Source organism: Manis pentadactyla, chromosome 5 (genome assembly GCF_030020395.1).
Source record: "Manis pentadactyla isolate mManPen7 chromosome 5, mManPen7.hap1, whole genome shotgun sequence".
NCBI classification, from domain to species: Eukaryota; Metazoa; Chordata; class Mammalia; order Pholidota; family Manidae; genus Manis; species Manis pentadactyla.
Genome location: NC_080023.1, coordinates 79,199,529 through 79,224,487, shown reverse-complemented (window position 1 = coordinate 79,224,487; position 24,959 = coordinate 79,199,529). Strand labels below are relative to the sequence as shown.

At 37.7% G+C, this 24,959-nt stretch overlaps 1 protein-coding gene across 2 annotated transcripts in view; it reads left to right on the top strand.

Moving 5' to 3' along the window:
* HPGDS (hematopoietic prostaglandin D synthase) overlaps nucleotides 1–24,959 on the top strand; it is a 111,877-nt gene that overhangs the window by 64,328 nt on the left and 22,590 nt on the right. Inside the window, exons 1-2 of one of the 2 annotated variants that reach the window (XM_036914105.2) lie at nucleotides 14,061–14,176; nucleotides 22,874–23,015. In XM_036914105.2, coding sequence (XP_036770000.1) covers nucleotides 22,883–23,015 — 133 coding nt within the window. In that variant the 5' untranslated portion in view covers nucleotides 14,061–14,176; nucleotides 22,874–22,882. Of the gene's footprint in view, nucleotides 1–14,060; nucleotides 14,177–22,873; nucleotides 23,016–24,959 lie in introns of those variants that run through there. The other variant, XM_036914106.2, reaches the window with a different exon arrangement.

Sequence of the window (24,959 nt, the reverse complement as noted above, 5' to 3'; positions counted from 1 at the left end):
ATATCTATAACACATATAAAGAGATCTTGAAAATCAATAAGAAAAAAAGATGAAAACCCCAACAGAAAAAATGCAGGAAATTCACAAAAAATAAATATAAATTATAAAGAAACATGATGTTCAACTTTATCTATAATCAAAGGCATGCTAATTTAAAACACTATGAGGTATTTTTTTATCCATGAGATTGCAAATAATAAAATAATTAACTCATATTAGCCAAAGAATTAATTTATGCAAGCTTTTTGATGTCAGTCCAGCAATAGGTATTATTACTTAAAATATGCATAAGCAGTTCCTCACCTATTCCCATTCCAGAAAGAACTTTTTTAAAGAAATGTACAGATTTATGTACAAAATATGTACTATGGGAGAAAAGGAAAAAAATGTACAAACTAATGGAAGAAAATTCTTTGTGGTCTTGCTTATGCTTTAACATTATCATTATATACAAGGCAGAGCTAAATAATTTCATCTGTGACACATAATCTCAAATTTTGCACAGACATCTCAGATTACATTTGCCAATAAAGCAACAAATTTACTACCATCAACATAATGAATTTCTTTTCCACACTAAAAATGTGCTGTTACTGTGAAACATTTCATCTCTACAGGAAGGAGAAAATGAGATAGAAAAAGAAAGATAAAGCAGAAAAAAATGAAAAGAGGAAGTTCATCAGGCAATTCATTTTAACATGTTTTCTGGGTTTCACTGTGGCTCTTTAAAACAGTTTCTACAGCACTTTAAAAATTCTTTGTTAAAAAGAATTTTACCCTAGTTTACAAATAGATTGTAAACCTTAGTACCTAAGGAATCTGTTTGGCAGATATTATGAAAGTGGAATGGAAAGAAAAGATGTGCTGTATAATTGAAAAGAGCATTTTCAGCAGTTTCTAGTGAAGAGTGACCTGGGGTGGTCAGCCCAGGCCCATAGTTTTTAGGGTCTTCCCAAGTGGACAAGGACGTGGTGGGTGGGGGAGGAACAGCTTCCCAGGTGCTGCTGGCAGGCAACTTAAGCTGGAATGGGGTCAAGGACTTCACCTCCCTCCTTAACATCACCTGAGTTCCCTGGGTGACACTGCCCCTCTTCTACTTACATATTATCTTCAAAAGCATTTTGCTCTGCAGATTTTCTTTCTCTCTTTACTGTTGTTCTTGCTATACCTTACATTTTATTCATCAGCCTAAAAATGCTGGGTGTGGTAGATGGACTAAAGACATGATGTAAGGTTTTTCCTTCCAGTTCTTCCCACAAATCTGTGCCCCTACCCACTCTACCTAATTCTCCACCCCAACCTCAGCCCAGCTCTCCTGAGGAACGCCTCTGCCTACTCTTGGTACAGAGAAAACAGCAACTTAAAATCAGTATGTGAATATGCACATTGCTACCTACTACCTGACAAAGGTTGGTGAAGAATACAAAAAATATTCATCTAATATTTAAGAGAATAGAAATCATATTAAGTACTTTGATCCCAACTATTAGCCAGAGCAAAACTTTTATCAGGGGACAATGAGTTCAGATCACATTAGGCACAGGGAAAAACAGTCTCAGAGGATATGACTAACAGAAAAAAGATAAGAAACACTTGGTAAGATTGACCCACATTGTTCAGTTTAATTTGTATTTCTAAATTTAAATTTGTGTATTTGCAGCTTTAGGGAAAAGAATACTTGAAATTATTTATAACAGCCTTTAAATTTCAAGTTCATAAATCTAATTAAACAATGAAGCAATTAGAACTGATAGGCAACGTTCCTCGACACTTTCGTATCTTAAAGAAGTCTCTCACGGGGCAGAGGGGTTGTAAACCAAAACATAGTGAAACATGTTGGGGTTGTTGTAAGAACAGAGGCTTGTAATCAACAAAACTGTGTCTGAGTATTAGTACCACTACTGAATAGCTTGTTAGACCTTGGGTAAGTTACTTAATTGCTTTAAGCCTTACTTTTCTCATCTCTACAATGGGTCTAATAATATCTGCCTCACAAATTTGCTGTGTGCCTTGAACAGCCTCACAACTATTATTATTATGAAATAAGCATATCAAATATTTGAATTGACTGCAACATTCTCAATTTATTTAAACTTCTGTGGAAATTATTTTTCAGCACTACATATCTATAAGAAAAGCATTCAATAATTAGAACACTCAATTTAATTAATATCCTGTACTTTTCAGGGTCTCTGTTTCCCCAATTTTCTCCCTGCTTTTCTTCTCTTTAAGGGTAGGGCAACCAGTGATCCAGTGGTGTTGACTGTAATCAGCCCCCTCGTTCTCAGTCCTTAATCTCAGGCCCACCTTTGCGGGTCTGGGGTCCCAGTACCTCACGGCTTCCTCAGGGTTATTGGGATGGCATCTCCTCAACAAAGGTCCTCCTCGCACCTTGAGGGTAACTTGGGTCATAACTTTGCCTACATGGGTTCCACCAAATGCCACTTCTCTACTTGCTTCCTGTCTGCCTAAAGGGTTTTTGAAATGTTTCCTATGCTCTTGACTTCTCCCCTTTGCTGACTATACTTTTTCATACTTTCTTTTTAGTGGGGCTCATGGATATTAACATGTGCTGTTAATATATCATGCTTAACCAGCTGCTTTGGAAAGAACAGGTTTGGAAATTTAAACAATAGGATTGAAACTAGATATGAATAATAAAAAAGAAAAAGGAATTTTTACAACTTCAAATAAAGGATGTATAGGAATTATGTAAAAGTATGTATAAAAATTGTCTATAAGAATTTTCACTTTCTGGAGATCAATTCATATATTTAATGTGAGCACTTCCATCATACAACTTTTAAGACAATGCAGGAAAAAGGTTAAACACTTAACTTTTTTAAAAGCACACTTTTCAGGAGCTTTATTATCCTTATTCTTTGGATTTATAAACAGGGCTTAATAAATATGGTCCAAAGACTGAGAACTAAAACTAAACACTCAACTGGCTTAAGTTCAAATTTTACTTTTTGAAATTCAAAGGGTGTTAGAAGATGCCTTTGCCTTTGATAAAAGATAAAGGATGCCTTAGAATTTTTTTTTTAAAGGTAATACTTTACAGTTGCTAAAACTGAAAAAATGAACCATGGAGAGCAACTTAATCTTAGTAACTAATACGCATTAGGACACGCTGTGTAACTGAAGAGACTCTGCTGTGGTCCAGAGCATACTTATCACTAATCAGCTGTTTTCAAACAGGAAACAAGTAGAAATTTAAAACTGATGTAGGATTACCACTAGATCTGGAGAAATAAAAGACAAAGATTTGATTCTGAACACTTAGAAAAACGTAGTAGCATATTAAAATGAAATGTAGATAGCATGGAGAAAAGAGTCAATGATTCTGTAACATCTTTCTACATTGATAGATAGTAAATGCACTAGAGGGGGTGAAGATTTAATAATACAGGTAACTGTTGAACCACTGTATTGTACATCTGAAACCAATATAAGATTGTATATCAATGATACTTCGGTAAGAAAAAAACGTGAAGTTTAAATCGTTATAACATGCAGTTTCATACAAACTTCTATTTATTTGCAGAAAAGAAAACCTGCCTTTTCAAATTGGGCCTAACAAAATATCTGTAGTTAGCAAGTCTCCATTAATCTAAGTTCTGCTCCTTAGGCTAATGTCCTTCTCAGAAATTGAATTAGATCTCAATATTTCATGAACCACTAAAAAAACAAAATATAAATTATTAGAATATACTAAGAAATACATTAACCAAACCAATCACGAAATTCTTGTCAGTTGCTCAGCAAATCTTCTTCCCAAGCTTTGCATCAAATTATAGAGAACTGGGTCATTTTAACAAATAGCTTAATCAATAGGGAATCAGAGGGGTAAATCTGCACGGGAAAGGGAATACTAGCACCCGTCTAGCAAAGCACCTTTTTTCTTAGTGATGGAAAGCTGAGATAGTCTCACAAAGTTTTTACTTTTCAAATATTATTATGAGACATCAGAAAGCACATGTCATAAGAACAAATCTTTACAGGAGACATCTTGGAGTGCTGGTATCAGTGTTCAATACATGTGGGTTGCATGAATGTTAATTGAATGATAAGCTCATGTTAATTAGTCATTTATGTGCATACTTTGCATTCCTTGATTAAACAGAAGTTTTTGATTGAGGTAGTTTGCTTGCTTTGAAAGAACATGGAAATCTGAAAAAAATCAAATGAATTTTGAGAAAGGAAGGGAATAGCCAAAGTGGTCAAAACCACCCTAGCAGATGAACAAATAAAGATGCTATGATCACAGCACTACTGTGTCTGACATTTGTTACATGGACCCTAGGAACTGTGGTAATATGAAGCACTCAATTCTTTTCAGAATCACATTCATACATCTTCTTTTGGTTAGTGTCCACAGATGACAAATTTTAACCATTTATATAAATTCCTCCAAACCTCAGGCCCAGTGACAATTCTGGATCTTTTCCCTAGACTGTGGTTCATCCTAATAGAGGCCTGTAATTTCCCATAAGCCATTGAAACTATTTACTTCAACAAAATATACCTACTGTCAGACACACCCCCTTTCCAGCCTTTGTGGCCTAGGTCCCAGCATGTGGAAACAGATGCTGTTTTCTTTCCATATATGGATCAGGCTCACAAAGAACCAAAGTACTCATGTAGCAGAATTAAGTCTTAGTGGCCAGAAAAATATTTTTTACCATAACCCTGTTGTTTTCTGGATCTTTTTGTTACTTTGCTATGAGAACTGCTTCTCCTTTGTTTATAAAAACCATATGTTTTATATTCTTCTATATGCCTGTGCTCTAAGGACTGAAGCTCCATCTAATTCCTGTAGTCATCACTTAGAATTCCTCTTCTACTTGAGTTATTTCCTTTATAGACACAGGGCAGCAGATGTTAGTTGTGTCAGCAGAACAAAGATTTCCTGTTTTCTAAGAAATTTCCTCTCTTTGCATTACGGACCAGTTGAAAGAATTCTGCCAGAAATTCTATGTGTTTGATAGAGGCTTGCAAAATCAATTTCTAGAATGAAATATTGGAAAAAAAACCTGCCTGGGAGAAAGAATTTAGATCAAAGTTTTACTTAATATGTACAGTCAGGCTGAAGAAAGTTCAATAATCCTAAGAAATAGTATCAGAAAATGTTAAAGCCTGATAGAGTGAGAAATATATCTAATGATGTATTTATGAGACACTCTAATGTAGTGACAAATGACAAAGACTCCAAAGGCACACCAGCTGGCTTAAATGGTGGGTCTGTCACTGCTGGCCTTATGGCCTTAGCAAATTAAAACACTGAGTGAATACCAGGCACAGGATAAACACAGATATCAGTGTTTGCTCTCACTAGTCCACTGGAGAGTCTTGGAAATTTTCTGACACAGTCTTATTTTTCCAAATCTCCTTTTCCTGGATTTCATTAAGAAAACACACCTCTTCAGATTTTCAAAATATGTAGGAAATGCAAATATACAAGTCATTTTAATAGATACATTTTGGTTGCTTGCTTTATGATAAACTCTAGGAAAGTGCTTTAATCATGCCAAAAAATTCTGCCTAAATTACACTTTTGTCTGTATTACTTTAGTACCTGTAAATAGAAAATGTATCCTGTGACCTGGGGTTATCAGGGTGACCTTCCTTTGATCTGAGCGTCTGGCTTTCATTGCTAGATTTGGGGACAAAGATAGCTTGTGTCCTGAAATTCTCAGTCCATGAACTCTGTGTCCCCTCAGCTTCAGTTTTCAAGACAGAGAAATGCCTTCTAGGGGAAAATTTTGTCATTAAAGAATAGAGCAGAAAGTGACTTCAGAAGTCACTAAGCCAATTCTTTTGTTTTCCAAAAACTGAGGTTCTAAGAGGAGATGGGACTGTTCTGGGTAATAGGACAGCTGAGAGGCAGAGGTCAGATTTAAGGCCTGGTCCTTCCTCCTACAGCTCATGTGGTGATGATACAGAGGGGACAGTAATTGATTCTGGAAAAATCTTGAAAAACAAGTTACTCTATTTTAGTGATTGTTTCCACCATTCTTGACATAAAAAATTCAAATGTTTGAGGAATTTTACACCTAGAAATGCATTCATGCCATGCCCTAGTCAATCACATAACCATCCTCAACGATGTCACACCATTTGGGAGGTTACTTTGTGGGCATTAAGTGAGAGATGGGCACTTTGCTCAGTTCCTGGCTCAAAGGATGCAGTTAACGAATGTTGGCTATTTATATTACTATTAGTTGCTTATAACTGGAATTCATCTTTCAGCCAAAAGTCTAGGCAAAAAAAAAAAGAAAAAAGAAAAAAATGTACTCACAGTTTTGGAGATGATTACTGTATCATTCTTCACAGTATCTGAAAAGTCAGCTAGGAAGAAGAGTGTTATCACTGCTGAAATCTGGGAAAAAATAGATTTGCAAGCACATTTTAATTATAGGTTAGAAGCAGAAGGAGAAGCATGTTCTTCATTTCCTACATTCTCCATCCCAGGTTTAAATACTTCAGTTTTAGATGCTTTTAGTTTCTCAAACAACTGACTATGAAAAGGAAATCATGAAGCTGAATAAGGGAAGTTCTGAGGGCTTCTCCTGGAGACTTCCTTCTTTCTCCATCAACATAGCAGCTAGAAAAGTAGAAATTGGGCTTGTTTGAACACTTCTCCTTTACCAAAATAAATAAATAAAGAGGAACTAATATGTGGGTTATTTTTTAACTATTAATTTTTCCATTATTAAAGAGATATTAAATACCCACTACTATATAACAAATAATAACTATTTGCCAAGCAATGTACTCAGTGATTTAAATACATTAGCTTGTTTAATCCTTTTAGCCTTGAGAAAGCAGAGTGATTTTTTTTTTTGAGAGGGCATCTCTCATATTTATTGATCAAATGGTTGTTAACAACAATAAAATTCTGTATAGGGGACTCAATGCACAATCATTAATCTACCCCAAGCCTAATTCTCATCAGTCTCCGATCTTCTGAAGCATAACAAGTTCTTACATGGTGAACAAATTCTTACATAGTGAATAAGTTCTTACATGGTGAACAGTACAAAGGCAGTCATCACAGAAACTTTCGGTTTTGATCACGCATTATGAAATATAAACAATCAGGTCAAATATGAATATTCGTTTGATTTTATACTTGATTTATATGTGAATCCCACATTTCTCCCTTATTATTATTATTATTATTATTTTAAATAAAATGCTGAAGTGGTAGGTAGATGCAAGATAAAGGTAGAAAACGTAGTTTAGTGCTGTAAGAAAGCAAATGTAGATGATCAGGTGTGAGCAGAGTGATTTTTATCATCACGATTTTACAGATGAGGAAACTGATACCTAAAGTTTCCAAGCTAAAAAGCAGTAGGATTGAGATTCAATTTCAGTTAAATAGTCAGTACTCCACACCAGAAGTCTTCATCAGGACCTTGTAGGATTACATTACTAGCACAGATTGGAAAATAAGGAAAATAAGAAAAAAAACTGGACTCTGAGTCAATGTTGGATTTTGAACAGCAGTTAGGAACTTGCTAATTAAATAGTACAGGAGAAAGAGTTTTCCAATTTGGAAGCTGTCAGAGAAAATGAAGATACATTCAATTAAATTATAATAGCCCTTTTGCTTAATAAACTAGAACAAATAGTTCTAAAATTTATATGGAACCACAAAAAACCCTTGATTGCCAAAGCAATCCTGAGAAAGAAGAACAAAGCTAGGTAGATTATGCTCCTGGACTTTAAGCTATACTACAAAACTACAGTAATCAAAACAGTATGGTATTGGCACAATAATAGACCCATAACTCAATGGAACAGAACAGAGAGCTCAGATATAAACCCACCCATGTATAGTCAATTAATATATGATAAAGGAGCCATGACTATACAATGGGGAAAAGACAGCCTCTTCAATAACTACTGTTGGGAAACTAGACAGGTACATGCAAGAGGATGAAAATGGATTACTGTCTACCTCCTTACACAAAAGTAAACTTGAATGGATCAAAGACCTGAATGTAAGACATGAAACCATAAAACTCTTAGAAGAAAACATAGTCAAAGAATCTCTTGAACATAAGGATGAGCAGTTTTTTCCTGGACACATCTCCTCAGGAAAGGGAAACAAAATAAAAAATTAACAAATGGGGCTACATCAAACTAAAGAGCTACTTTACAGCAAAAGATTCAAAAAGGCAACCTATAGTATGGGAGAATATACTCATAAACAACTCACCCAATAAGGGGTTAACATCCAAAATATATAAAGAGCTCACATGCCTCAATACCCAAAAAACAAATAACCCAATTAAAAAGCAGGATCTGAAAAGACATTTCTCCAAAGAGGAAATTCAGATGGTCAAGAGGCACATGAAAAGATGCTCCACATCACTAATCATCATGGAAATGCAAATCAAAACCATGATGAGATATCACCTCACACCAGTTAGGCCACCATCATGTTGGCAAGAATGTGGAGAAAAGGGAACCCTCTCACATTGTTGGTGGGACTGTCAATTGGTGCAGCCTCTGTGAAAAGCAGTACAGAGGTTCCTCAAAAAACTAAACATAGAAATACTATACAATCCATTAATTCTACTTCTAGAAATTTACCTGAAGAAAACAAAATCCCTGATTTGAAAAGATATATGGACCCCTATGTTGATTGCTGCATTATTTACAATAGCCAAGATATGGAAGCAACCTAATATCCATTAATATATGAATGTATAATGAAGAAGTGGTGCATATACATAATGGAATATTATTTAGCCATAAAAAGAAAACAAATCCTGCCATTTGCAATAACATAGATGGATCTGGAGGATCTTGGGTTGAGTGAAACAAGCCAGGTGGAGAAATACAAATATGTGATTTCACTTATTTGTAGAATATAAAAACAAAGCAAAACAGAATGAACAAAATAGCTAGACTCACAGACACTGGGAAGTGACTGATGGTTACCATGGGGGAGGGGCTGGGGTGGGAGGATAGGAAAGGTGAGGGAGATAAAGGAACAGAAAATGTTTTAGTGTTAATATAAGTTGGTCACAGGGATAGTAGTATAGCATGGGGAATATAGTCCATTGGATTTCTTGTTCTGTGTATTCTGGAGAAGGGGGCAGATCCAGGGCTATTAGGATTTTTGAGGGGCTTACTTGTCTCTTCACTGTCTGCTTAGCCTCAACATCTGCGCAGTGATTTCCCACCGATCCTGGGTTTTTCTCTTTCTGGTGCCCTTTGCAGTGTATAACTGCCACTTCTTTCGGTTCCCAAATTACTTCTAGGGTTTTTAAGATTTCCTCCTGGTTTTTTATTTCTCCTCCTCTGGCATTAAGAAGTCCCCTCTCTTTGTATAAGGCTCCATGTATGCGCAGGGTGGCAAATGCATAATGTGAGTCAGTATATAGATTGACTCGCTTTCCCTTGCTTAGTTCTAATGCTCTTATTAGGGCCCATAGTTCTGCTCTTTGGGCCAATCACCCTTTCGAGAGGGCTTTTGCATTAGTTACTTCGGTTTCAGAGGCCACCGCATATCCAGTATATCTTTTGCCCCCGTATGAAACTGCTGCCGTCAATGTATAGTATGAGGTCAGGATTTGATAGGGGCTTGTCTGTGAGGTCAGGCCGACTGGCATAGTCTTCCTCAAGAACCTTCAGGCAGTCATGTTTCAGAGGTTCTGCTACTGTTGACAGGCAGGCAGCAGGGTTTAGAATTTTTACAGTCTCTAGTTTGACTTGCAGATTTTCACATAGTAGCCCTTGATACTGAGTCATTTGAGCATGAGTTAACCAGTGCTATGCCCTGGTGTCCATCTGGGTGATAATGGAGTGGGGGACTTCAACATTTAAATTTTGCCCCAGTGTGAGCTTGTCTGCCTCTTTGATTAACAAAGCCAAGGCACAAGGGGCTCTTTTTCTTCTCCTTTTAGTATCTCATAAAATATTTTTGCCAGTTCAGAAAATCCCGGGATCCAAATTCGACAGAACCCTTGCTGGTCCGGGGAACTCTCTGACCTGGCGGCGGGAGGTGGGAACTGGGAGGGCACAGACGGCTCGCTGCCTCCCGGCCCCAAGTATTCGTTTGTCTTGAACTATTCTGACGCCCAAGTATTTTGCCTCCCGCTGACATATTTGTGCCTTTTCCTTTGGTACCTGGTGCTCCGCCTCCTCCGGGAGGCCGACATTGAGCTCGCGTGGGACTGGTAGCAGGAGGACGTCTGCGTGTTGGAGGAGAGCCCGCCCTAGTTCTCGCCGCGGACACCTAGCGAGAGATCAGATGCCGAGGCCCCACTGAACAGGGTAGGTGAGTTTTTGAATCCCAGGGGGAGTCTGGTCCAGGTGAACTGTTCCTCTGTTCCTGTATTGATATTTTCCCATTCAAAGGCAAATAGAGATTGACTGTTGGGAGCTAGTTGGAGACCGAAGAAGGCACCTTTTAAATCCAGGCACGAGAACCAACTGGCCTCAGAAGGTGTAACTCCCAAGGGAGTGTAGGGATTTGGCAGAGCCGAGTGCAGTGCGGGGACTGCCTTGCTGACGGCCCTCAGATCCTGAACCGGGCGGTAATCATTTGTCCTGGGTTTCTTCACAGGCCGCAGGGAGTGTTCCACAGACACCGGCACAGCTTCAGGAGCTCCCATTCAAGCGATCGGTCCAGGTGCACCTGGACTCCCAGACAAGCTTCATGCAGGATGTGATACTGTGGTATTCTGACTGGGTGGGCTTCTGGTTTTAGATCAGTTAACATGAGGGGATGAATTTTTGCTAATCCTGTGGAATTAGTTTCAACCCAGGGAATTCAGCTTCCAATTCGGGGGCCACTGCTGACTTATTCGGGGGAAGAGCATGCAGTCTCCACTGCTCCTCCTGAGGTGCTCCTAAGAACAGTATCATAGGCCGGTCTCTGTCACTAACGCACAGTTGGTAGACCCTTCCTGATTGAAGGTCATTTCCATGCCCATTCTGGCCAGTAGGTCTTGGCCTAGCAGTGGGACAGGGCAGTCAGGTAGGTATAGGAATTCATGAACTACCTGATGGCCTCCTGGCTTGCACTGGCGAGGGCCACAAAATGGCTGGCAGGTGCGGGTCCCAGTGGCCCCCACTACTGTGGCTTCTTGATGTGCCAGAGGTTACCTGGGTTACCATGGAATGCCCTGCTCCCGTGTCCAGCACAAAGTCAGTGATTTGGCCCCCGACTTTTATTTTGACCATGGCTCATGGGGGCCCAGATGGACTGAGCCCAGTGTATCCTGTTCAGTTCCCACTCCTGCCAGACTAATGAGGTCAGTATCGGGCGGTTCTGGCTGGTAGCTGCTAGGCAGCAGGATCTTGTTCCGCCGTCGGTTAGGGCACTCATTCCTCCAGGGGCCAGTTTCCTTGCAATGGGCACACTGCTCTTGTCTCAAAGGTGCCCTTTTTCCAGGTCGTCACGTCCCTTGGGGTCTCTGTGGGGGCGCCTCTGCAGGAGGCCGACTCCCCAGTGCAGCGGTCAAGAGGGTGGCTTTTGTTTCATTCTGCAGTTGGCTTCCCTTTGGGTTGTCTGATCTTGATTCGCAAAGACCTCGTTGGCTATTTCTAACAACTTAGTACCCTTTTTCCCAGTGAATCCTTCCAATTTATGGAGTTTTTGTCTTATGTCGCCTTGTGCTTGCCCCACAAAAGCTGCATTAACCATGCACTGATTCTCCAGGGCCTCAGCGTCAAATGGAGTGTACGCTCTGAAGGCTTCACACAATCTTTCATGAAAGTTTGCTGAGCTTTCATCAGGTTTTTGCAGGACTTCAGAGACCTTTGCCATGTTTGTTGGTTTCTTAGGTCCTGTTCTCAGTCCTTGAATGAAGATGAAGCGATTTCTCTCCAACCTGGCTATCCCGCCCTCTGCGTTGGGGTCTCAGTTCTTCTTCAGGCATGGCTTCTTGCACCCAGGCTTCCACATCCAGTCGTCCCTCGAGTGCTTGAGTTTGGAACCATTTTCTGGCCTCAGTGATGATTTGCTTGCGTTTTTCAATGTTAAAGAGTGTGAGCAGAAGCTGTTTACAGTCCACCTAAGTGGGACGGTGAGTTTGGAAAATGGATTCTAATAAGTCTATCATTGCCTGAGGCTTTTCAGAATATGGTGGTGTATGGTGTTTCCAGTTGGGGAGGTCAGTAGTGGAGAAAGGTTCATAATAGAAGACCAATCCCTCTCTTGTATGGTCCCATTGGGGCCCATTCTCTACAGACCTCTTGCTTCTCTCAGGGGCATTTGTATCACTGCTGGAGCCCTCATCCCCTGGGCTGCTGACCTAAGGTATCTTCTCAACAGTTTGGGCGACTGAGGAGGTGGTGGGCTGGCCGCTGGCAGAGGTGAAACCCATGGGGGTGGTCTCTCAGGCAATTGGGTGGCTCTCCTTCAGGCTCTGGAGCAGTAGGGTGATGTGGTGGTGGTAGTGACGAGGTTTCTTCAGAGTCCCCATGGAGGATGGGGGGACACTTCTTCAGAGACGGAGGTTTCTTTTCAGGTTGAGCTGGTAGGACTATACACTGTCCCTTTCTGGAAGCACAGAACCAGACCCAAGGGGGCTTTACCTGGCTACTTAAAGCCACTGGTCAATATAAGGAAAATGATCTGGGTTGCCGGGACTTCTAGTAACTACCTTGTAAACAGCTTGAACTATGGAGACATCCAATGTGCCTTCAGAGGGCCAGCCCACATCGAAGGTTGGCCATTCTGATTCATAGAAAGTACATAGTTTTCCTGGGGTTAGTTTTACTCCGTAGTCTCCTGAGAATCCTTCTTAAATTTCCTAATCATGCATTCTAAAACAATGGGTTTGAAGTATTTCCTCCCATGTTGGTAACCTCCTGGTGTAGGATGTCTCTGGACAAGAGGAGGCTTTCACTCAGTCCACCTGGCTGCTCCCCTGTCAAAACACCTCTTAGCTTTGGCAGGTCAGTATAAAGCCCTGACGCGGAACTGGTTCACAGTTCTTCTCTTAGTTGTATGAGGTCGCTGCAGTCTCGCAGGTCAGGACTCACACACACCCTCCATAGCTAGAGCCATGGAGAACAGTCAGTCATGCACACATTCAGTCAGAGTCAGACGGAATCCCTCCCGAGGAATCCCTAACTTAGCAGCCTAGCTGCTCAGGGAGGTGATGAAGCTCCCCTTCTGCCCCTAGGGTGGGCTTGAACTGGGACCTGGTTCCCCAGGGACACTTACCCAATCAGAAGACCGTGTCCTGGTAGAATATTCAGTCTCCCTCCTTGGGGTCCATTTGAGTGAGGCAGCAGCCTATGTAATTGGGCCCAGCAAGGGCCAAGGCCCAGCAAAAATTACCAGTGGCATGCCTTCTTGTCCATTGCCGGGAGCCCAAAACAGCGGCCCCAGTTGACTCACCACAACAATGGCACAAAGGGCCAGTATGGGTGTCTTTTCCCGGCCAACGCACCAAATATGTTATGGAAACTGGACCTGACATGGAGAGGGACAACTGGCACTCAATCAGGAATCAGAAAAAACAGGTTTATACGGCACTGGTGCAGACTCAGTGGAGTAACCGCCAAAAGCTGAGCACATGTGATGTGGCAAGCAAAGCTTTTGCACAGGCAGTCTTCCAGGAGGGGCAGAGCCTGTGGGCAGTTAGTGGGCCCCTGGACAGGGAACCTCCTAGGGTACATTCCTTAGGTTTAGTGGGAGCGGCGGTGATTCCTTCACAGCTACACACTGTGGTGAAGAAACATAGCAGGTAAAGGATGAGACTGTTGGAAGTGAGTTCTGGTGAGGAGGTGGTCAGCCAAGGATTCTCCAGGGAGACAATGAAATGAGGAAGTCATGTGTATCTGTACAGAGGGCTTACTTGTAGTCATGTTTTCTCATTCTTTGGGGGCCTGTAGTGTAAGACTTTACAAATAATAAACATATAGCAATAGGCACACTTCAGCACCTCTAACTTTGACTTTACCAACTGTATGCAAATATATTCGGTTGACTTATACAAAGAGATCCCATAAAATGTCAAGAATAACCAGAAGTCTTTACAGGCTTGAACTGTTGGGCAGGCACAGTTCATCTAAGAAAGGAAGGAAGTTAAGTCACCTCTTCTCTCATTGGCTTGTGACTGTCACTTACTCATCATATAAACCCAAGATACAGGCAGTCACATAGGGCAAAGAAGATACTGGAGACTCCACAGAGACAGAAGTAAGTGATATGATTGAACTCTACAAAGATAAGAAAGGAGATATTCTTTGCTTTTCATGTTAGGATTTATTTGTATTATTATCATATTCTGTGTGTGACTAGTGACTATCTTGTGACTCATGTTCACTATTTTACTCATTCTGACCTTGTCTCACCTGGATTTTCTCTGTGTTAGTGATCAAGTGGAAATCAAATGAAAATTTCTAAACGAAATATAGGTACAGGATATTTTTAAAGATTCTAAAAGATCCACTGAGTGGATTTTTAACATGGAAAATACAGACAATACCAAAGGAAAAATCCTGTCCTAATCAGGGTTTGTAATTTCTTCCAGAAATTTCCTAAGTGATAGCTTCAGTGTGTGAAACAGTAGAGAATTTCATAGTTCTTCACTTTCTTTCTTTTTAAAGTTCAGGAACTTTATTTATAATAGTTTTCTATCACTTTAAGGCTCATTTGTTCAAGTGTCTCCATGTTTTTCCAGGAATTGCTTTGTATCATCATTTGGTTTCAAAGATAATTTAAGGCATTTACCAGGCTAGGACTTTGAGCTTACAGCTCCCAAACGATATTATTCCTCTTGCTTTGGCTTTTATGTGAGGCAGCCATTTAAAATGACACGGTTGGTCTTTGATTAGGAAAATAGAGATTCCGGCTTACCAATTCAAAATTAAACATCCAGTGTTTGACTGAAATCAATAACTTACTCAGTTAACAAAAATTCTTACATTTCTCTATTAACCTACAATTAAACTGCAACCTGTAACTTTCCCAGAACTGAACTAAAAATGCCGAGGGACACTGTGAATAAGGGAAATAAGCATTCTTTACCACCAATAGTTAGTGGGCAATATAGTGCTGTTATTTAATGTCAATATATGCAAGAAGTGCCTATGTAGATGATAGCATCTTACATGATTGTTGTCTTAATCCAAATTTGCATTTAAAACACTAGAGCCTATACAATGGGAGTACAAACATTATGTTCTGTGCCACCACAATTTGTATAGGTTTGTTTACAACTGGTCAAGTTAAAGTGCAGAAAAGAAGAACTGTTGGCAAATTCACAAGTAATCTTTGTTTTTATATTTCAGACTCATAGGTTATTGCATCATTACTGGGTATATATGAAATTGTATCTGGAATTCCCAAGGATGTTCAAAATACCTTTTATTTAAGACTAAGAGCTCATGTAGACCAATGCTCTCATGAATAAAGTAAGATTAATAGCATTTAGGTTTTGAACTGAATTGTAAAATGGTTAAGACTTAATTCCTTATTTGAAAAATTTCTATCCAGCAACATTTCTATTATTTTTATCAGCTATCTGCTGAAATCTTTAACATGCTTGACATAGTAATTGAATATCAGCTACCTTTGCTAGAGTGTGAAGTTTGGATTGTTATTGCCTTTTTGGCACAGCCACTAGAATTTTTGAGGACATGTTTTACTGTGCTCTTACAGCAATGTGCAGAGGAAGATACCAGCTTTTTAAGAAACAAAATGATTTTATTAGGCTAGTTTGTATTTTATCAATGACTGCATTAAAATTGCACCAGGACTGAACACTCCTGTGTTTGTGGTTACTCAGCTGAAGTGTACTGGTGTTATATAAAGTAAAAACTGCTACAAACCCAGAAGAAGGAGAAAATGTATCCAAGACAGAAACACTATTATTTTCCATGTAAAAGATATAATTTCTCAACAAATTTAGCATGTATTTAAAGCTAAATCTTCTTTTGCATTTAATGGCTGCATTCATATGAGTTCACATGTGAAAGTTTCTATCCAGGGTATTTATGAGTCATCCTTCATATGTTCTTTGAGAAACTGTATTTCTCACTTTTCAAACAAGTCTAAGTGGACTTTTTATTTATCTGCTGAATTGGGAACTTTACATGACTTTCTGTCGAGTGGAAGGAAGCCAGTGGTTAGTCTGATAGAGAGCTCTAAACACAATTCACTTTTTAACTTCTTGTTTCTGTATTATTTAAGGAATATATGCAGTTTTCCCCACATGAGATTCTTTTTTTTAATTGAAGTATCATTGCCATACAATCTTATGTTGGTTTCAAGTATACAACACCAAAGTTCCACAGTTATCCATAATATTTTATTAAATCTTCACCCCAACTACTGCAGTTACTACCTGTCAACATGGGAAGATGTTGTAGAATCATTGGTTATATTCTCCACTACATGGGATTCTTAGCACAGAATGACAGGAAGGGCTCAGAAAAGAAGCTAATAGGGAATAAGAGACCAAAGTGACTTTGGAATTTGCCTAGGCCAGTCAAATCATATTTAGGCCTCTAATCCACCTGGATGTTATTTCTATGTATTATGTAAAGTTGGGGTCTAATTATGTATATTTTTCTTTTTCCCAGAACCATTTTAGTCTAGTCCCTTTATTTACCCACTGTAATATCATGTGTGTCATATATCTGAGGTTCTGTTTCAAGACTCTGTGCACCTCTGAAAGTCTAGTCCTGAACAATGATCATGTTACCTTAATTACAAGATTAAAAAATATATATATGTAAATTTTGCTACCTGGTAGGTCAAGTCCTCTCCTGTTCTCTTAAATTGTCTTGGCTATTTTGGTCCTTAACATTTTAATTTGAAATTTAGGATCAGTTTTATCTGTAGACTTTCTTGGGTTTTGAATATAGACAATATTCTTGATTGCAAGTAAGGATAATTTTTCTCTTCCTTTCTACTCCTTACATATGTTATTTATTATTCTCTTATCTTGCTTACTTAGCTAGGCCATCCAGGACTATGGTGAATAGTAGAGATAAGAGTGGGGTTCTTGCTCTTTCTGACATTAAAGAAAATGCTTCTATTAGTATCTCACTATGTATGAGGTGTGCTCTCTGTTTTTTGTAGAGGGTAAGGGGTTTTCTTCTAGTCCCAGTTTGCTAAGAGTTTTTTTTTTTTTAAGAGTTTTGATCAACAATGAGTGATTAGTTTTATAATTTTTTTCAAAAGCATTTATTTGGTATCTACTGAGAAGACAATATACTTTATGGTTTTTCTCCTTTAATTTATTAATGCAGCATATCATACAGATCGCTGTTTTGGTGTTAAAGTATCCTACATTCTTGGGATTAATCTTATCCTGTCATTAGGTTTATTTCTTTTTCTATACTACTGAATTTGAATAGCTAATGTTACTTAGGATGCTTATATTTATGTTTATAAGTGAGATTAGTCAATAATCTTTCTCTTTTAACACTTTTTCTATTTGTCTAGTCTCTGAAACTACTTGTAAAAGATAAGGATTACTTTTCCCTGGAAGATTAAGTAAAATTTATCTGTAAAAATAATCTGGGCCTGGGTCTTTCACGGTTGTAACTAATGACCCATTTCATTTCTTCACTGGTTTATTGTTAAATACAGGCTTTCATTTCTTTTTGATTTTAGTTGTGTACTTCTCAAAAATTTTCCATGTAAGTGTTCAGATTAGTGACATAAAGTTATTTGTAGTGTTAGCTTATGATTTTTAATGTCTATTTTATCTACTGTTATGACCCCTTTTTATTTGTAATATTAATTATTTGTGACTTTTTGGGTATTTTTCTCTACCTGTTTTATTGAAGTTTGCAATTTGACCTTTAAAAAAAAATTGTATAAAAAAAGCTGCCAGGCCCTGGTTTTAAGCAGCTCATCCCTACAGTCTCTCCTTCTGTGTGGGATTTTATTCTCCTTCATTCCGAAAGACCTAAGTCGGCTGGCCCCTGCCTGTCACAGGATCCGGAGTCTTGCATGTTGCCTTTTGCTTCTGTTCATTTTGGTCCAGGAAAAGTTTATCTTGCATTTACTTCGAACTATATATTTTTCTTTTTATATTTAATTTTCAAATGTTTGTGTGCTTGCAGGAGGGTAGGTTTATCAAAGAACATGATCTTGAGGATTTGAGTCCAATCAAATCACACAAAGCTGGACTCTAACCCCTGCTAGGTGGAATTTTTCTGCCCTCTCTCCCTTCGTGTTCTCCTTTTCTTCCTGAACACATATCCTGTGCCAAGCACTGCATTGGTACTTTACACACAATATTTTTAATAGCATTTCACAGGTGAGCAAACTAAAGCTAGGAACAAATGACTTGCCCAAGGTCATTTAGACAAGGCGTGGCAGGGGTGACTGTCATTGTCTTGTTCTGCCCTTGAGCTTGTTCCTCACTGAATCCTGTGGTGGGCATGGGGACCTTCATTCTTTTACTCTATCATCCTTATGAAATAAAGGCTTTAACAAGGGGAGATTATTGTAACAGACATACTGCTAAATGCAAAAAGAGGGAAAATTATATTCTCCTAGGCAGTATCACTTAGAGTAACCGTTAGCCTTTTGTAAATTTCCTTGTCTGTTTTTGGCTATAGAAATATTTACTTGACTTTCTTCCATTAGTTTTTATGCAAAATGCAAAAGCTTTATAAAATTTAGGAAGAATTTTTAGAATCAGGAAATGTTTCCAACTACACTCACTTTTATTTATTTTTTGTGCTATAAAAATGTGCATGTACATTCTGGAAAACAAGTCTTCAATTTTGGAATTTTGTAGCTGTAAAAATCAAGAAACCAGATTTTGCTCAGTAAAAAATATAATAATGCAGTTAACTATAGGAATGTGATGTGCAAATACAGCTTCATTATTGAGTTAGGACTGTTGAAAGGATGTCCTAGAAGGAAAGATAAGCGTTTGTCAGATGTTCATGGACCTGTGCCAAATCTTAGATTTAAAGATATATTTGCAGAGAAATATAGATAGCTACCAACTTATGCTACGTATTTTTAATGTCTTCTTTTCTCAAGTAAAATACAATATAAAATAGCATGATTTTGCAAATTACGAAGAGCAACAAACACTTATGTTTTCATGCAGAATTGGGGAGGTGGACACTGATATTTATGTGGCATTTGACCAAACTCTTAACGTGGATCATAATGGACATATATGAATCTATATATTCCTATAATGTTTATAAGGAAAATATATATCATTTCTTTGTGCTTGTAGAAACAGTGATCTATGACAACAAAAATCAATTTAAAAAAGTGTATAAAATGTTCTTCAAATAAAAACTGTGACTAAGAAGGACTCTGCATGTCTTTTTTGGTGTTCTTTTGAGGTTTAAAACAAATAGATCAAGGAATTTTAACATGTATACTTTTTATTTCCTAGATAAAAATGTTCCCTTTTTTATGATTTTTCAGAAAGAAACTTGTTACTTTACATATTTTATTTATTATTTTTGTGCTCTCATATTACTATTTATTTCTAAGCTCAACTTGGAAAACAGTGTCATTGTTCTGATGGGCACTTCATTTGACCCCCAAGTTTGAACTCCCTGTATGCATATTTCACCCCGAAGGAATTTGGGGCTGTAAATTCTTGGACTTTCATTAGTTTACTTTAGTGAATTCTCTCCACAGAGAACATTTCCTCATATATTGATACATGTGGCATGTGCCACATTTAAGTTGGGTGGGTTCTGGACTGGTTAATGAGAGTGGGAAGGAGAAGGAATTATTAGGGTGACTGGGTTTCTAGCAAGGAGCACCACCTCCACCACTTCAGATGTGGAAAACCAGAGCTCAGAGAAGTAGCGTCACTAGGAGTCACCATTGTTCTCACTTCCTGGATCCTGGGTTCTAAGGGGGTCTAGACAGACAACCACTCAGCTGTATCCAGTCATCCCCTTGGCAGATAGACTCCATGAACAATGAACTTGACAATCTAGAGTTTTATAGGTTGTGTTTGACATTTTATGTGATAAGATTTCAAGGAACTCTGTTTTGAGGCTTCAGCCCAACTTTCCTTTTTATCTAATATTGTATTAACATATTTGAATTATTTTCTTAATATAGATAATAAATTATTTAAACCTACCACTCTCAATAAATAATTGTTATTTATGGTTTTTATTCATTTAATTACTATGATTATTATTTACTTTTAGTGTCCATATTCACCAGGCTTATTCTTGATTATAGAAAGAGTTCAAAGTTACCATTATCAATAGTTAATAATTATTAAGTATTAGCATTGTGCTAAATGCTTTATATGTATTATTTTATTAAATCCCTAAATTCATATTAGTATCTCGGTTTATAAAAAGTGGACTTTGAAATTCAGAATGATTTTGTTGCCTAGTCAAAAGACACACAGCAACTAGTGGGAGAACTGAATTTCAAATGCAAATGTTTCTTTCTCAGTTGCCTGATCATTATAAAATTACAATACATTCTACTATTAGTGATTAAAAACATTAACTATTTATAAACAATGGAAATGACATGGTATGAATCACAGGAAACTTACAAAATTATAATGACCTAACATCTAACCATTATAGCCTGTATTAGCAAACTTTCAGAAATGTAAGAAAAGTTTGCTTGCTTGTTTTCTTGCTCCTTTCCAGAGGAGATGGTGGCATATGCTCACCATTGTCCCATCCCAGCAGAGGTCACCAAGATGGGATATGTTTGCATGATGCAAGAAACCCAGCAAAGCCCCACCCATGGATGCAGTGAGAGAAGAGGAAAATGCTTCTTAAACCTTTGATTACCAGAGGAAAAAGCCATGGGTTAAGGAAGACAGGGGGTGACAGGTCCTCTTGCATGAAGCATGCCCTTGCAATGCTTACCCAGCTATGTCACCAAAACAAACAAGAAACAAATGTCAAACACCACCCATTACAAGTGACTAAAGGCAAGACAGAAACATCTTAAAATGGAAAGCTTTTGACTCATCCTCAGAAGTTGATGTGTGGAACCCTCTCTAAAATCTTCTTAGAAATAAAATTTGAATTTGTTATTTCACTAGAAGTTTCCACCTCATTTTTTTTAAGTTAATTTTTAACCATGAATTTTATTCAGTATACCTAAATTTTTGGTGACCTGCCAAACTTTCCAGTTACATTTTTATTTGCTTGTTTAAGTCAAGTTATTAAGGTATAATTTATATACAGAAAATTCAACATTTTAGTGCACTACAATTACTTTTAAAAGAACATATTTCACTAATATAGTCTCCTTTGGATGGGATTGTAGAGAATCCCAGCATGGGCCAAACAACCCATTTCTAACGTTACCCTTAACAGAAATACATATGTGGTGGGGAAAGGTAGGAAGCCCCATTAGTTTAAGGTACCTTGATTATCTTTAAGTTTCCCTAGACCAATATTTTCATTTATATATACCTGTGCTTGATGCTTCAGCAGTTTCTACACCCTAGAACAATCCACCATATTTAGATTTGGCATGGACATGGGGCATGCCTTTTTTTTAAATATTGAATTATAGTTGATATACAATCTTATATTGATTTCAAGTATACAACACAGTGGTTCAACAGATACTCATATTATTAAATCCTCACCCCCACTAGTATAGTTACTGTCAACACAGGAAGATGTTACAGAATCATTGGCTATATTCTCCATGCTGTACTACTATCCCTGTGACCAACTTATATTATGATTGAGAATTTTTCTTCCCCTTTATCCCCCTCACATTCCCCACCCATCCATCCCAACCCCTCTCCCCCATGGCAACCACCAGTCACTTCTAAGTGTCAGTGAGTCCACTGCTGTTTTGTTCATTTTGTTTTGTTTTTAGATTCCACAAATAAGAGAAATCATATGGTATTTGGATTCTCTGCCTGGCTTATTTTACTTAGCATAATACTTTCTAGATCCATCCATGTTGTTGCAAATGGAAGGATTTCTTTCTTTTTTGTGGCTGAATAATATTTCATTGTGTATATATACCACATCTTCTTTATCCATTCATGTACTGATGGATACTTAGGTTGCTTCCATATCTTGGCTATTGTAACTAATGCAGCAATAGACATAGGAGTGCATATCTTCTCAAACCAGGGATTTTGTTTTCTTTAGGTGAATTCCTAGAAGTAGAATTACTGGGCTGTATGGTACTTCTGTGTTTAGTTTTTTGAGAGACCTTCATACTGTTTTCTGCAGTGGCTCTACCAATTTACATTCCCAACAGTGAAAGAGGGTTCCCTTTTCTCCATGTCCTCTCCAACACTTGTTATTTCTTGTCTTTTGGAGAGTGGCCATCCTAACTGGTGTGAGGTGATATCTCATTGTAGTTTTGATTTGCATTTTTCCCTGATTTTGATTGCACTAATTTCCCTGATAATTAGTGATGTGGAGCATCTTTTTATGTGTCTATTGACCATCTGTATTTCTTTGGCGAAATATCTGTTCAGGTCCTCTAGCCATTTTTTAATCGGTTTATTTGTTTTTTTCTGTGTTGGGGTATATGAGTTTTTATATGTTTTAGATGTTACCCCATTATTGGATCAATTGTTTATGAATATATGCTCCCATACTGTAGATTGCCTTTTTGTTCTGCTGATGCTTTTTAGTTTGAGGTAGTCCCACTTGTTCTTTTTTGGTTTTGTTTCCCTTGACTGAGGAGATGTGTCCAGGAAAAAATTGCTCATGCTTATGTTCTCCAGCTAGTTTTTAAAGAAATAGTCATGATCTTATTTCTATCAAGTCTTTCCCATATGTTATTAGGATAGTGATTTATAATTCATGTTTTGGAATATCCTTTAATATCTCCAGTTATCTCAAGATCCCATAATATTTTCAAAAAGCCCCCAAAAGAAAATGTTGAAACCTACTTAGAGGGCTGTTAAAAAATCAATTTTTCTCTTTCCAGAATCACACCATGCCAAACTACAAACTCATTTATTTTAATATGAGGGGGAGAGCTGAAATTATTCGTTACATATTTGCATATTTGGATATAAAGTATGAAGATCACAGAATAGAACAATCTGACTGGCCTGAAATCAAACCAAGTAAGTAGTACAAATAATAGTTCATGAAAATGTAAGTAAAATATGTTTCCACAAGCTTTTACCTTTCCTCACGGAAATGAGAAAATAAAGGTTTTTAAATCACACAGCTTTACACTGAGAAGCAGCAGTTCAAACAAGTTAAGTAGCGCTCTGTGACCCAGAAATCCTCCTACTAGAGGTGGAGACATAAAAGTCACAGAGAGAGGTAAACTAATAGGAGCTTTGTGAAGAGGTGAAGTGGGGAGTACTGAAGGCAATATTCTTGACAATTGGAATTGGATGGGCTTGCTACAGATTACCTATAATGTCTTAACAGTGGATCAAATATGCTGCTTGAACAGAACCAAACTCAAAATGGTCTAATGAGGTAATGAGGAAGCAAATTGTATCACATAACTGAAAATCCAGAAGTAGGATAGGTTTCAAAGGATGAATTTATCTATTTTTCCTAGTTGGCTGCATTATGGAACTGGTAGCAATATATTTGTGGCAATTTCAGACTTACAGCCTTAAACGGGAATATCAAGAGGATATATGTGCAAGAGAAACAGGGAGTACGGCTTCCTTAAGTGTTCCCAGAACAATGAAGAAAATCTTTCCCAAAGAACCTCTGCAGACTTCTCTTTTTCCACTGGCTCTGATTGGGTTGCATGTCCATTTCTGAGCCAGTGGCTGGCAAAGGGGGATGTGAAGATACGTAGAAACATCTAGCCCACTTCTGGAGTTGGGAAAAGAATCAGTTTTCATGAGGCATGTGACTATGTGAGAGGCGGGTGGATTCATGAACAGAACTAGGATCTGTTTGATCAAAGGAAAGAGCCAATCAACAAGTTGAACATGTACCCCAGTGAAAACATGCTACTTAGTGCTCAGGACAATGAGAAAGAATTAGAAATATCAATACATCAAACAAACAACAGTGTTTGGTTCTTAGTAAGTTTTAAGATATCCTGTAGATGCTTGCCATGCTACCTATAAATACTAACTAAATATTAATTATGTGTCTAAAATTCAAATTTTTAATGACTGGATTATTAAAAATTCATCGGCTATATTATTGTTTCTATTTTATAGTTGGTATAAATGAAAAGCTGATTTTCAAACACAGGTTAATTTAATTTGAAGGCCTAAGTTACTTATAATAATTGGTATATTAACAATAAATAATGCCACATGCTTTTTGGAAGCATTAGTTCCTAAAAAGTCAAAGCCCCTATAAACTATTCTTTGTCATATCAGAGAACTCTTCTCTAGTTTGATAGAATGTCTTATTTTCTGTTCTTATGAAATTTTATAATTAATATCCAAATGTTTCTTCTGATATCAGAATTTTTCATGGGATTTTTAATTCTGTGGACATATAATAGATGAAACTTAATTTTATCCATTAATTAAGTCAAGATGGATAGCAAGTTGTAAAGATATTACGTACAACACATTCTGCCTTTTAGTTTTTAGATGTAAGTTCTTTGAGTGCCTCATACCCTATTTTACCTTGTCTTGTCATTATGTTACTAAAATGGAATTGCTGCACTTTTTAAATATTTTCATAGATTCTTAGAGTTGAAAGGGATCTTAAAGTTTGTAATGGTCAGGATATAGTTTCACATGCTTAAACAGCCACCCAAGACAAAAATGGCTTAAAGAGGGTAGATATTTATTTATTTTGTATAAAAGCCCAACTTGATATAGTGGTTCTGCTCCATAACATTGTCAAAAATTAAACAACTCCTTCTCTGTTGATCTGCCCCTTGTAGTGGGTTATCTTATTTACACAGTGTAAGACATTTCTCTCTCCTTCTACATTCCAGCTCATAGGAAGCATGAAAGAGGGAAGGGAGCACACCCCTTCCTTTTAACAGCATGACCAGGAGGTTTTATATATCATTTCTTCATACACCCGTTGGCAAGAACTTAGTCACATGATCATACGTTACTACAATG